General features: G+C 45.6%; 3 protein-coding genes across 3 annotated transcripts; all 3 read left to right on the plus strand.

Annotated features, from left to right (window-relative positions):
• Positions 1–57: 57 nt before the first annotated feature.
• LOC101776924 lies at positions 58–3,345 on the plus strand. The gene is made up of 7 exons (XM_004951934.3): positions 58–143; positions 230–308; positions 1,056–2,084; positions 2,192–2,254; positions 2,335–2,555; positions 2,775–2,878; positions 3,023–3,345. The coding sequence occupies exons 1-7, from the start codon at positions 93–95 to the stop codon at positions 3,135–3,137; spliced, it is 1,662 nt and encodes a 553-aa protein (XP_004951991.1). The 5' UTR covers positions 58–92; the 3' UTR covers positions 3,138–3,345.
• Positions 3,346–4,078: 733 nt separating this feature from the next.
• Positions 4,079–8,344, plus strand: LOC101777743 (pentatricopeptide repeat-containing protein At2g17140). Its single transcript, XM_004951936.3, has 4 exons — positions 4,079–6,376; positions 6,617–6,746; positions 7,684–7,805; positions 8,324–8,344. Exons 1-2 carry the CDS (start codon positions 4,386–4,388, stop codon positions 6,744–6,746), a joined length of 2,121 nt encoding a protein of 706 aa, XP_004951993.2. The 5' UTR covers positions 4,079–4,385; the 3' UTR covers positions 7,684–7,805; positions 8,324–8,344.
• Positions 8,345–8,422: 78 nt separating this feature from the next.
• Positions 8,423–10,096, plus strand: LOC101777328 (F-box protein At2g35280). Its single transcript, XM_022829225.1, has 3 exons — positions 8,423–9,142; positions 9,222–9,384; positions 9,477–10,096. Exons 1-3 carry the CDS (start codon positions 9,039–9,041, stop codon positions 9,915–9,917), a joined length of 708 nt encoding a protein of 235 aa, XP_022684960.1. The 5' UTR covers positions 8,423–9,038; the 3' UTR covers positions 9,918–10,096.
• Positions 10,097–13,437: the final 3,341 nt, after the last annotated feature.

Below are 13,437 nucleotides of genomic sequence, written 5' to 3' on the forward strand. Positions count from 1 at the left end.
CTCCAAACCCTAGCCGGCGCCCGCCGCCCAGATCCCGTCGGCTCCCCCGTCGCCCCCGCCCCCGCTCGGCGCGCCTCGCTGCCGGCTCCCCGATGGACCCCGCGGCCGCGGATCCCGCCGGATCGGGCGCGCCGCCGCCCAAGGTGGGTGGGCCCGCGCCTCTGGCTCGGTTCTTCGTCTGGGGATGGCGGGCGATGCGCTGACGACGTTTCCGTGCGTGTCCGTGCAGGAATTCGACGGGAGCGGAGCGCCCGGCGGCGGGGCTGCGGAGGGGAGCGCGCCGCGGCCGGTGGTGGCTGGGTTGGGAGGTGAGTTCTTGGCGTTTCTTGATCTTCTCGTGCTTTCGTCCCGATTCGTGCTCGCGCCCCCATGCTTTGAACGGGGGATGAACTGAAGAAGAGTGTGGCGTCTTTCTTGGGATGTTGTTCTCCAATTTTAAGCAGCATCGCGTTGGTTAGTAGCAGACGAATTCGAGAACGTCGCAGTACGGTACCATGTAGACATGTGCAGCAGATCTAAGCGTTCCAGTACATCCACGTTTTCCGCTAGAATTTTCATGAAGCTGTGGACGGTCCAATAGGCTGTATCTTGTTCTATTTAGCATAGTTGTAAGTGAACAGCATAATCTCAGCCTTGCAGTGGCAAGACATGCTTATCTAGTTATATTTGGTAGTTAGATGCATAAAATGTGCGTAAGATGCATGTTTTTGGTGAATTGCTTTTGTACCAATTGATTTACCATCCCATGAACAACTGAGGTTTTGTGGGAGATGTTGGTGCCTCTATTGAAATGAAACTCTACCCATTTTATGGTTGCATACTCTTCAGCATGCCAATAAAATGAAACTTGGTTGCTGCAGACTCTTTAGCAGTAACTAGGAACTCGCATCTATTACAATTCTATTCATGCTTCGAGTAGTAAGAACACAGTCTACACTTGCATCAATTCAACACTGTTGTGCACTGCCTGTGTCAGTATTTCTCCATCACTTGTTTTTTACTTTGTGCCTCAATAATTTTGCTCTTGCTTATTGATTTGTAATTTCATCCTGTAGATCTGAGGGCAGGAATTCCGGAATCTTCGGGTCAATCTGAAGCATGTTTGCATCCATGTAACAAGGATATTCCTCAATTCACTGCTGATGGTGCCAAACAATGTGGAGATAGAGTGTCTTTATTGCCTCTGGCTGGGGCACTTCAGACAGAAGCTCCTTGTCTGACCTTGGGTCGTGATTCCAATGCAGCATCAGTGGAGAAGCTGCATGGTAGTGATCCTTTGTCATGTGGTAAAGAGAACATTGGGACAGATCTCCAGTCTAAGCCTGATGCAGAACATGGTGAGAATAGGATGAGTTCTGCACATCTTGGATTGGACCTAAACACAGTAGATAGTTCTGATGCAGCTGAGCTTAATCCCTTCTTCCCCTACAAGAAGCTGGGGCAGTCAAAAGTCAGCGATCCATCGGAATGTGGCAGTACTACTGGTGCTACAGAAGAGAGCGAGTCGCACAGAAAGTGGAGAGAAATGAAACAGAATGGCTTTCTTTCTTCATCTCATGGAAAGGCAGTGGTGCCTAGGCCACGTGGTCGACCCCCCAAAAGGAAAAGGGATGATGAATTCAAGAAGAACACTTCCACACAACATGGCCAGGCTAACAAGTTTGTGAAGGTTGCTGCTCCTAGTGGCCTATTATCTGGGCTAAACCCTGGAATCATTAACCATGTGAGAAATAGCAAGCAAGTTTACTCCATAATAAAGGCTATGGTACACTCTGAGAGGCTTGAGAATGAGAATCAGCCTGCTTGTACTAGTCGAACAAGTGAAAGAGGGAAAGAAGTTAGTGAGAGAATTCAGGATCATAACTATGGGGGTGGTTTCATGAAGTGCCATTTCATGATGAAAGATAATAATGCGATGTTTCACCAAACACTGCCTACCACATCACAGTTCCTTCCACAGGATGGTGATAGTCTTAAACTGCAACTCTCATCAGCGGCCGCTGCGTCTTCAGATAGGACCTGCAGTACATCAGCTGATGATCTTGCATCTAATCATGATTACATGACTTTATTGTCAGTAAAAGGTATGCTTCCTTGCTTATTTAAAAATAATTTTGTCTGTGGATTTGCATGGGGTACTACTTATGGAAATATTGATGCCTGATAGTTTTCTTGCTCTTCCAATGATCAGCGGCCAGTGTTGCTTCTCAGTGGTTGGAGCTACTTCATCAGGACATAAGGGGGCGCCTTGCTGGTATAATTCTGAAGTCCAAAGTAAATGCCAAATTTGTAGCCATGCATTGTTACTTAGTATGTCTTTTGTCTTTGTTGAAGCTTTGAAGCGCAGCAGGAAGAGAGTCAGAAATGCTCTTCACACGGAACTACCTTACCTAATTTCAACAGAGTTTTCATCTAATCAAGAGAATGAATCATCTATTGCGAATACTTCTGAGTCTGGATGTACTGACAAAGCAGTTTCAGAAGCACATGCGGCGCGGTGGAAATCTCTCTTTGTTCAGATGGACAGAGCACTTCAGGAGGAGGGGAAACACCTGGTGAGTTTACTGATTGAAGTAGTTTGCTATGTAGGAAAGGACTATGTCAAATCATGATTTGCCATCCTTCGTGGGTTCATTTTCTTGTTGTTAAACACACTGGAGTCATACCAACTAATCCTGATATATAAGCTGTATTCATATTGCTCACTTTTTTGCATACATGTGCATGGAATATGCATATACTCCTGAGTACCTGACTGCCTAATACTTCTGCAGGAGAACCGGTTGAAGCAAGTGCAAGAAATGCAATTGAACTGTGACAAAGGCCTCAAACACATGACCAGTGATGCTCCACTGCTCGGGCCTATGGCTGAATTATGGTTAGTTCATCACGACGTTCAATCAAAACTGATTTACCTTATGTTTTTATTCATGTTTAGAGCCAAGTGTTGATATATATGAAGCTCATTTAAATCACTGTTTGGGAAAGTGTCTAACTGAAATATCCTAATATGTCTCCTCAGGAAGCTGAAGAACCCGGATACTTCTGAGAGTGAATGGGCGGTGCAAGCTGCTGCCGCGTCGATCTACTCGACGTGCAACATGGTCATGAGAACTGAAAACGTGCCTTGCTTCTGATCTTGCATCTGTAATTTAGTTTCTTTCTTTGCTGATCTTTACCTCAAAATTAGGTTCCCTTTCTTTAGCCTTGTGATGTTCATTACAGTAGTGGTGAGTGCTGGCATGATGTAACGTGAAAAAAAAAAACTTGTGATGTATGTTGTTACCAACTTACAATTTCACAGGCCCGTGAAATAACAAATTCTTTCTTACGAAGTTCAGAATCTTCAGATGCTACCATTCCGGTTTGGTTGGTTGTGAGATGGAGATTGCCACCTTCTCTAATGTTGAAACGTTTACATTGTTTACATCTTTTTGGACGAGGGGAATTGCTCTAGGAAAATTTCAAGTCAGCGTACACGAGTATTTTTCTCATCTTTTTGGACGAGGGGAACTGTTCTACGAAAATTTCAAATTAGTTCAATTTATACATCTGAATTACGACAATGTTTATAGGACACGACAGATCTCATCCGCATCACATCATCATTTACGGAAGAGCTCTGCTAGATGATGGCGATCTTGAGAAAATGAGAAGGGATAGTCTGTGAATGTGCTTGTGATTTGTGAAGATCTAAAATCTTAAAGCTAACAAAGCTCAAGCTACAGGCTGCTAGTGCAAAACTGAAGAGGGAATTTGCTCGAGGCAAAATCACCAACACGCCAGGCCAACCTAGCAGTGTCAGCGGACCGGGCCGTTGACCCGACCGCGCGCCCCACCGGCCCCGGGCCGGTTACCGGTTTAAACACATCTCGGCCGCTCCCCCCGCCGGCCGCCACCCTCCCATGTCCTCCTCCCCCTCCGCCGCCAACCTGCTCGCGCTCCTCCGCCGCAACGCCGCCTCCCCGGCCGTCGCCCTCCGCCTCTTCCTCCACCTCTCCTCCGCGGCCTCCCCTCCGCCGCCGCGCTCCACCTCATTCCTCGCCCGCCTCCTCGCCGCGCAGCCCGCCGCCGACGCGCTCCTCCCGCGCCTCCTCCGCCACGTCCTCTCCTTCCCCGATCCCTCGCCCCACCTCCTCGCGCTCCTCTCCTGCTCCGACGCCCTCCCGCTGCGCCTCGCCCTCCCCGCCTTCCGCTCCCTCCTCGCGCTCGCGTCCGCGCCGCCGCCGCCCACCCCCGTCTACAACCGCCTCATTCTCGCGGCGCTCCGCGAGTCCCGACTCGACCTCGTCGAGGCGCTCTACAAGGACCTCCTCCTCGCCGGCGCCGAGCCGGACGTCTTCACTCGCAACCTCCTGCTCCAGGCACTCTGTGACGCGGGCCGGATGGAGCTTGCACAGAGGGTGTTCGACGCAATGCCCGCCAGGAACGAGTTCAGTTTTGGGATCCTGACTCGTGGGTACTGCCGTGCGGGGAGGAGCGTCGATGCCCTTAAGGTACTCGACAGAATGCCGACCATCAACCTAGTGGTCTGCAACACGGTGGTTGCAGGGTTCTGCCGGGAGGGCCAGGTGGAGGAGGCTGAGAGGCTGGTGGAGCGGATGCGCGCCCAGGGCCTCGCACCGAATGTTATCACGTTCAATGCGAGGATCTCGGCACTCTGCAAGGCTGGGAGGGTGCTGGATGCGTACAGTATTTTCAAGGACATGCAGGAGGAGTGGCAACAGGGGCTGCCGAGGCCTGACCAGGTGACATTTGACGTGATGCTTAGTGGGTTCTGTGATGCTGGGTTTGTTGATGAGGCGAGGGTGCTGGTGGATATTATGAGGTGCGGTGGGTTCCTGAGAAGGGTGGAGAGTTACAACCGCTGGTTGGCAGGGTTGGTAAGGAATGGGAAGATTGGTGAGGCACAGGAGCTGCTGAGGGAGATGACACATGAGGGAATCCAGCCTAATAGCTACACATACAACATTATTGTCTCAGGATTGTGCAAGGAGGGCAAGGCGTTTGATGTGAGGAGAGTAGAGGATTTCATTAGGAGTGGTGTGATGACCCCAGATGTTGTGACTTACACTAGTTTGCTCCATGCTTATTGCTCAAAGGGCAACACTGCTGCGGCCAACAGGGTTCTTGATGAGATGGCACAGAAGGGATGTGCGCCAAATTCGTTTACGTATAACGTTCTGCTGCAGAGTCTATGGAGGGCTGGTAGGATCACAGAGGCAGAAAGCTTGTTAGAGAGGATGTCTGAGAAAGGCTACAGTTTGGATACAGCAAGCTGCAATATCATTATTGATGGACTGTGCAGGAATAGTAGATTAGATGTGGCGATGGGCATTGTTGATGGGATGTGGCAAGAAGGAAATGTGGCTCTTGGCCGACTAGGGAATTCATTCCTTGCTGTAACTAGTGATTCTTCGAGCAGACAAAGATGTCTTCCTGATCGAATTACTTATTCTATTCTGATAAGTGCATTGTGCAAAGAAGGTAGGTTTGATGAAGCAAAGAAGAAATTACTCGAGATGATAGTGAAAGATATTTCCCCTGATTCAGTCATATACGACACCTTTATTCATGGCTATTGTAGGCATGGAAAGACCTCTTTGGCTATTAAGGTTCTTAGGGACATGGAAAAGAAAGGTTGTAATCCAAGCACAAGGACATACAATTTATTGATTCGGGGATTTGAAGAAAAACACAATTCGGATGAAATCATTAAACTAATGAGTGAAATGAAGGATAAGGGAATTTCTCCTAATGTGATGACCTACAATAGCTTGATCAAGTCCTTCTGTGAACGGGGAATGGTTAATAAGGCCATGCCTCTTTTGGATGAGATGCTACAGAATGAAATAGTTCCAAATATAACTTCTTTTGACTTGGTGATTAAGGCCTTTTGCAAGATTGCTGATTTCCCTTCAGCTCATATGGTCTTTGATGCTGCTTTGAGAACATGTGGGCAGAAGGAAGTGCTCTTTTGCTTAATGTGCACTGAAGTCTCAACTTATGGTAGATGGATAGAAGCCAAGAACATCCTAGAAACAGCACTTGAAATGAGGATCTCTATCCAGAGTTTCCCATATAAGCAGATAATTGCTGGACTCTGTGAAGCTGGGGAGATGGATCATGCACATAATCTTCTCAAGCTGTTAATATCTAAAGGATATACATTTGATCCAGCAGCATTCATGCCAGTGATAGATGCACTAAGTAATAAAGGAAAGAAGCAGGATGCTGATATGCTGTCAGAGAAAATGATGGAAATGGCAGACTTTAATGATGGTCTTGGAACCTATTCTGGTAAGATTACTCCTGGAAGCCGGAGGCATGAGCATGCCAAGAATGGTCAGAGTGATTGGCGTGCTCTTTTGCACAGGTATGATCAGGAGCAACTTTCTTGTGCTGTGTTTTTTGAGATTCTCTCTGTTTTTATTTCATTGCAAGTTTTTTGCAATTCTTAGGATAACTTGCTGTTTCAAAATGAATTAAATATAATGACATCATATGCACTGAGAACCTAAGAAGACACAATTCTAGGAAGAAAATTGGTTCTCCACGTTTAATCTATATATATTGGACTTGAGCTGCAGTGGCTGACTGTATTATTGATGTGCAGAGATGACAGCGCCCGCACAATTATGAAAATTACAAGGAGAGTGCGGACAGGATGGGGTCAAAGAGGCAACGTATACGAGCACAAACAGCAACAAAATGATGATTTTTATGTACTAGAGAACACTGGTTAAGTAAGTCTTTCTTTACCCTTGACAACAAACATGCATGGAAAAAATCTAGGAACTTGCTTGCAACTAGCTAAATTAACATGGGTTTTGAAGATTCAGTCTGGTTAGTTAATCATATGACGTGGATCTCAGCACAGCTGAGCCCGTGTTTAGTGTAAGACATATCTTTTTACATCCTCCAGTTACAAAAAAGCATAATCTTGGACATTGAACACAGTCCTGGAAACATAATTACATCACTATGGAAGTACTCTCTCCATCTGTCAATGTAAGGAGTATTTTGACAAGGACGAAGTCAAACTTTACAAAGTTTGACACACAATTAGTCACATTATATGCATATTTGGTGTATAAAAGTTGCGTCAATAGATTTTAATTCAAAGATGATATTGATTCTGTAGCAATTGACATTTGACAATATATTGTAAGAGAAAGTAAGAGTCAAATCTGCTTTGGAATATTTGTCCTCTACTAAAATACACCTTACATTGGTGGACGAAGGGATTTTTGACATTGGTGGACGGAGGGATTTTTCTCTATTCATGATGTTTTTAGTCAAATTTAGTGTAATTTGACTGCACGCTACATCAACTGTTATGGTTTTTGACAGGGATGTCATACCATCTAGGCAGAGGTGCCTTTGGTGGTAATCATTTTATGATTTGGAAATGCATTCCATAATCATTTGGAGATACACTGATTTAGTGATATGCTCAGTTTTAGTTGAGTGCTAATTTGGCCCAAATTGGCATGTCATAGATGTGATGTTTTGTGATCGACTTGGAATGATTGCTTTTATGGCATCAATGTTGACACTAGCTGCAGAGAATAAAATCATTATACATCATGCCTCATTTTGTTGTGCAGGTGTCTTACGTGATATTATCTAATTTTTAAGAACTGCAACATTATATTTTGATTTACTACCCTTTTTGTACAGATCTGATGTTTAAATTATTCTATCAAGAAAGGCCACAAGGAGTATCTAATCCTATGTCTGGTCGGTGATGCAATTGATGACTTGACCATTTTTAGCACTGTTGGAAGCTCAGTTTATATCTGGTAAGTTTATGGGTTATTATCTGGACTTCATGCTTCAGCAAAATTATGCACTTATTATAGGTATTTACTACTGAGTACTGGATCAGCCCCACTTTAGAAGAGGAAACTATATTTCTCAAGGTCTACATAACTTTTTAGCATGTTGGCTTATGCATATATTTAAAAAGATTTGTAATTAGATTCTACCTATAAGGTTTGACACTCAGATCATCCGCATAACACCATGAAGTGTAACTCTTATGATGTTTTTTCCCCGCTAAAACTTTTGATATTTCACCTCTTTTGGTGTTGCGTGGTATTCCAAGCTTTAAGATTTCCTTTGGGCTGGTGTTAGGCTGTATGTAAATTAGTTTTTACCGCTCTATACCTGGTTGCTATTGACTAGACATCAAAGCTCGGCGTTGTCCTGACATGTGAATTGTTGTGATTTCAACGATTTGTGTAGAGACTTCCATTTGTATAGCCTAAATTTATTGCATATTTGCATATGAACTGCCCATTTCCTGCTTGTTGTACAGAGAATCACTGTTGAATTGAAGGAAAGGGTTAATGTTGTACACAGCTGCATACCCCATTGATGTTGTGCCAGATCAGCAACTCGGTGAGTGTTGCTGACCTAATTTGAGCTACCAGTCATGTTTCTTCTGCCTATATTTTCCTTTGCTAGACTCACATATCTGGTTCATGCTCTATTGATGGGTAAATGCACATTTCACCATGATGCAAGTACAACTCACGATATTTTACACATGAAAGGAGCAGGGTAGTCAGAGATATTTCAAGGGCCACTATTTGGACTCTCTATAATAACTAGATCTCCCAGGTTCCCCATCTACCCAATCCCAATATAAAACTATAGACTACTTTGTTCCCTGCCCTTTCTTATTCTGTGGAAGCTAGGCATATTTTTTTTGGAACTTGTGTACTAACTTCACTTTGATCTTTGTGTTCCACGCGGAAGCTAGCTAGCTGGGTGTTCGTGGCAAATAAACTACCCAACTTCTCCTGGTCCCCTCGTAGTCTCGTGGTATGGCTGTGAATGCCGTCCCACCGCTTATTGCGGGTCTTAGATTCCAGGATCATCTGCAGACTACAGACCACAAACCACCTTCTTTTCTGCCTGCCATGCAACTTTTCTACAATTAGCTATGCTTACACGTGCTTGTTTGGCCGTAGGAGCGGCCTCAAGAAGGCAAGGGACGACAGGGGAGAACGGGCTCGGCAGATTTGGACATGGACATCGCCGGGCTCCCTTCTGACATTCTCGTGGAGGTGACTGCAAGCATCGCGACGAGGTCCGCGACGCCCCTCATTGACGTTGTCAACCTCAGGCGATCGTAAGTCCATGTTGCTTCTGGATCCCCGTCTTTTTCTGCCTGCCTACCTTACATGATTTGGTGGATCCTGCGTGCGTAGGTGCAAGGTGTTCCGCGACGCGACGGCGGCGAGGAAGGTGGGGCGGTGCATGGCCGTGCACAGGGAGTGGAGGCTGCACTGGTGGGACAAGGCGAGGTTTCTGTCCGTGCTCCGGCGGTGCGCAGCCAGCGGCAACCCTGAGGCATCCTACATCCTTGGATTGGTAACGCCTGGAACACAGATTCAAGCGGAATCGCATCGGCGCGCGTACTGTATCTAGCTGCTTACTCACAATTCCGCCGTCTCTTCTGCCAGGAGGAGTTCTGCAACCGGAGGAGAAAGGCGAGCGGGCTCCGGCACCTCCGCCGCGCCATGGAGCACGGCCACGCCGCCGCGGCCTACATGCTCGGGATGATCACGCTGCACGACTCTCTGCGCTCGTCGGCGGGCGCCGCCGAGCAGGCGCTGGAAGGCTTGGACTGGTTCTCCGCGTCCGCATCCGCTGGCCCCAGCAGGACAAGGCGCAGGATGGCTTCCGTGCGCAGAGAGGCCGTGTCGGTCATGCGAAGGCTGACGATGCGCCGGTGGAGGATGGCCGAGCCTCCAACGCCCTGCCCGAATTCGTGGTGCGGCAAGGTGGAGACGGAGATGGTGGAGGCCTGGGACGGCGACGGCGACGGCGAGGATGAGAGGTGGTTTTGCAGCCGAACTTGCAGGTGGAAGCACGAGTACTGTAAGTTCATCGAGAAGATCTAACTTGTGCAGTAGGCTAAGTACTAGTAGAGCATGTATACGGAGACTGCAGATTCTGACATCCTGTCATTCCCCTTCCTATAAAATGTGTTAGCAATTGAGAGCCAGGATTGTAATTTGGCTGAATCTGAATGTTTGCATCTTTGATGAAATGCTGAATTCGAGTGGACGTTTCCAGGATCGACATGGGGTCATCCCAGTGGCAGCTTGGATGCGCAGAGATGTACTGAAGACGATGACGATAAAATTCCATTTCCAATTTATAAAACACGGCACAAAATTTTGGTCTCACCTAGAAGGATTGACTCAAGTATAGAATACGTGGAAAGGCCCAACGAATCGGAATGTATCATAAATTTTTACAGAATGTGACATTGGATCTCTAAATTTTCCTTTTCAACATAAAATTTTTCGATCTAGTAAAAATGAAATTAGTACTATATAAATTAGATGTATTGTAGACACCAGACGAAAGATCAATGGAGAGAGAGAGAGAAGTATAGAATACAGAGCGCATGGTCCTGTGAGGCCTGTACGACGAGTTGAGCGAGACAAGTGCGGCCCGAGGTATAGGGCCCGATGTTGATTGCATGGCCTAGCCTGGCTCGTATGTGTGAGCAGCCGGTTTATAATATTTTCTTCTCACAACAAATCAGCCGTTTCAGCTTTTCAGCCAGCTTATAAGCTGAAGCGAACAAGCCCTTGGTTGATTGTATCTATTAAGTCTGGTTGAGAAACGATGTTATTTGATTGCCCATTCAAATATATGTTGCACAAGATCAAAATTTAATCATCATCATAATATTTTTTCATGATTATGCTCAAATAATCTTTAATTTATCAAAATATAGTTTAATATTCTTTAATACATACTAATATCACTTAATATATGCTAATAACGTGCTAATTACATCATTACCCATACAAAATACTGCACCGTGCGAGCGTGTCCCGCGGGAAACGGTCGTTCCCTGCGTTTCTAGCGGGTCAGGCTCCGGCCTCCTTTTTGCAGCATGCGGAGGGCTCAACTCCGATGACCCTCAGGCAACCAAACTAACCTCACATGCATCCCCTCAGCCTGGTTGAGAGATATACACCCAACCAATTAGTCCCATAAATACCGTAGCCGACCACACACTAACACACCCATATGTCCGCAGGCGTAGGCGTAGCCCGGGAAGTCATCTCCAACCTGTCAAGTCCCCAAAACGGCTCCACACCATGGCTCTGCTCGCCAGCGTCAAGAGTGGGGACTCGGTGCTAGCCTTCGCTCCCTACCACGATTTGCTCGCCGCCGGGACCGTGGAGGGGGACGCTGGCGAGCGGAGCAAGATCTGCATCCTCAGCGGCGCCAGCGACTCAGGACTGGAGCCCCATTAGGATTCAGAAGCCCCACCTGAGGATTCAGAAGAGGATCCTCATGACAAACTGCCTACCTTAACAGAAGGTTCAGAGCAGCTATTAAAGGCGAAAGATCTGTCTCCTTACTGCCGAACTAAGATGAGCAGGATGAAGGAAAGGCAAAAGCTAAACATAAAGCTATATCTTCTGGTCATTCACTTAACGCGATCAACCGGACCGGAGTGCTGCACCGTATAAATTCCAAGATATTGCAAAACTGACTGATCCATTTGCAATTTCTGCCAGAAGATACCCTATGTGGAAGATTGTGCATATGTTGCACTATTATTTGCCACTGTTGCTTCCAGAAGCACAACAATGTCTTATGAAGCACATGTTATGGAAGCATCTCGAGATGGGCTCGCACTGGCCTCGGTCAGAGATATATCAATTAATTTCTCAATCTCCACTTATTTCCAAAAGTCACAGCCCAATCAAACACACCTATAGGTAGAAGAAACATTACTGGTAGGTTAAATTAGGTCAGCAATACTCACCGAGTTGCTGATCTGGCACCACATCAATGGGGTATGCAGCTGTGTACAACATTAACCCTTTCCTTCAATTCAACAATGATGGTAGGCAACAGGATTGGAAAACGAAATGCCACCGAGTACAGATTGGTTTCCATACAAGTACATCACACGCGTCTCACCTAAATCGCCAGAGGAAAGTAAATAAGTAATTGTATAATCGCGGCGGCGGGCTGCAGCGACTACGCGCGGCTCGATCGGCCGCTCGGTTCTTTTGTTTGATTTTCTTTGCTTCGCATCGTTTGCTTCCCCTAATCTTATTTGCAATTTCTGCCAGAGGATACCCTATGTGGAAGATTGTGCATATGTTGCACTATTATTTACCACTGTTGCTTTCAGAAGCGCGACAATATCTTATGAAGCACAGGTTGTGGAAGCATCTCGAGATGGGCTCGCTGGCCTCGGTTAGAGATATATCATCCAACCGGTCCAATGCGTATCGGACCCGCTCCCAAACACATCGGTATGTTTGCACATTGGCAAATTAATTTCTCAATCTCCACTTATTTTAAGTACATTATGTGTTAAAAATACGTTAAGAGAGGTGGTTAAGAGAGGTGGTCTGCTGGGGTCTCTAGGTGGAACAATTATTATTGTATATAATTAGTCACATTGTAGTCGTCCTAACAAAAATATCAAAATTTACTAATGCCCTTATAGAATCATATTTAAAACATATTTACTACTATTTTTATATAGAAATAAAAATATGAGGAAATATTCCGTGCAAACCACCTCCTCGGTCGAAACCGAAAAACCCCTCTAAAATCCATACTTAGAAGTCTCTAAATTTTTTGAAATAATGCAAATCTATAATCCAACCATAGATCAGCTAGCTAGCTTCCGCGTGGAACACAAAGATCAAAGTGAAGTAGTACACAAGTTCAAAAAAATATGCCTAGCTTCCACGGAACAAGAAAGGGCAGGGAACAAAGTAGTCTATAGTTTTATATGGGGATTGGGTAGATGGGGAACCTGGAAGATCTATTATAGAGAGTCCAAATAGTGCCCTTGAAATATCTCTGACTACCCTGCTCATTTCATGTGCAAGTCCTTGTTTAGTTCACCCCAATTTCCAATTTTGGCACTATGCAAAAAGAAAATTCCCCATCACATCAAACTTGTGGTACATGCATGGAGTACTAAATGTAGACGAAATTAAAAACTAATTGCACAGTTTTGTTGTACTTTGCGAGATGAATCTTTTGAGCATAATTAGTCAATGTTTGGATAATAATTCACAAATACAAACGAAACGCTACAGTGTGCTACAGCGTTGTAACAGTAATTTGGCACCTCCAAACTTTGGCAACTAAACAAGGCCTAAAATATCGTGAGTTGTACATGCATCATGGTGAAATGTGCATTTACCCATCAATAGAGCATGAACCAGATATGTGAGGGGGTGTTTAGTTCACTTTGCTTATTTTTAGCACGTATCACATCGAATGTTTAGATACTAATTAGGAGTATTAAATGTAGACTATTTACAAAACCCATTATATGAGTGGAGGCTAAACGGCGAGACGAAACTATTAAGCCTAATTAATCCATCATTACCAAATATTTACTGTAGCAACACATTGTCA

The sequence above is a fragment of the Setaria italica genome, chromosome I, assembly GCF_000263155.2.
Source record: "Setaria italica strain Yugu1 chromosome I, Setaria_italica_v2.0, whole genome shotgun sequence".
Lineage (NCBI taxonomy): Eukaryota > Viridiplantae > Streptophyta > Magnoliopsida > Poales > Poaceae > Setaria > Setaria italica.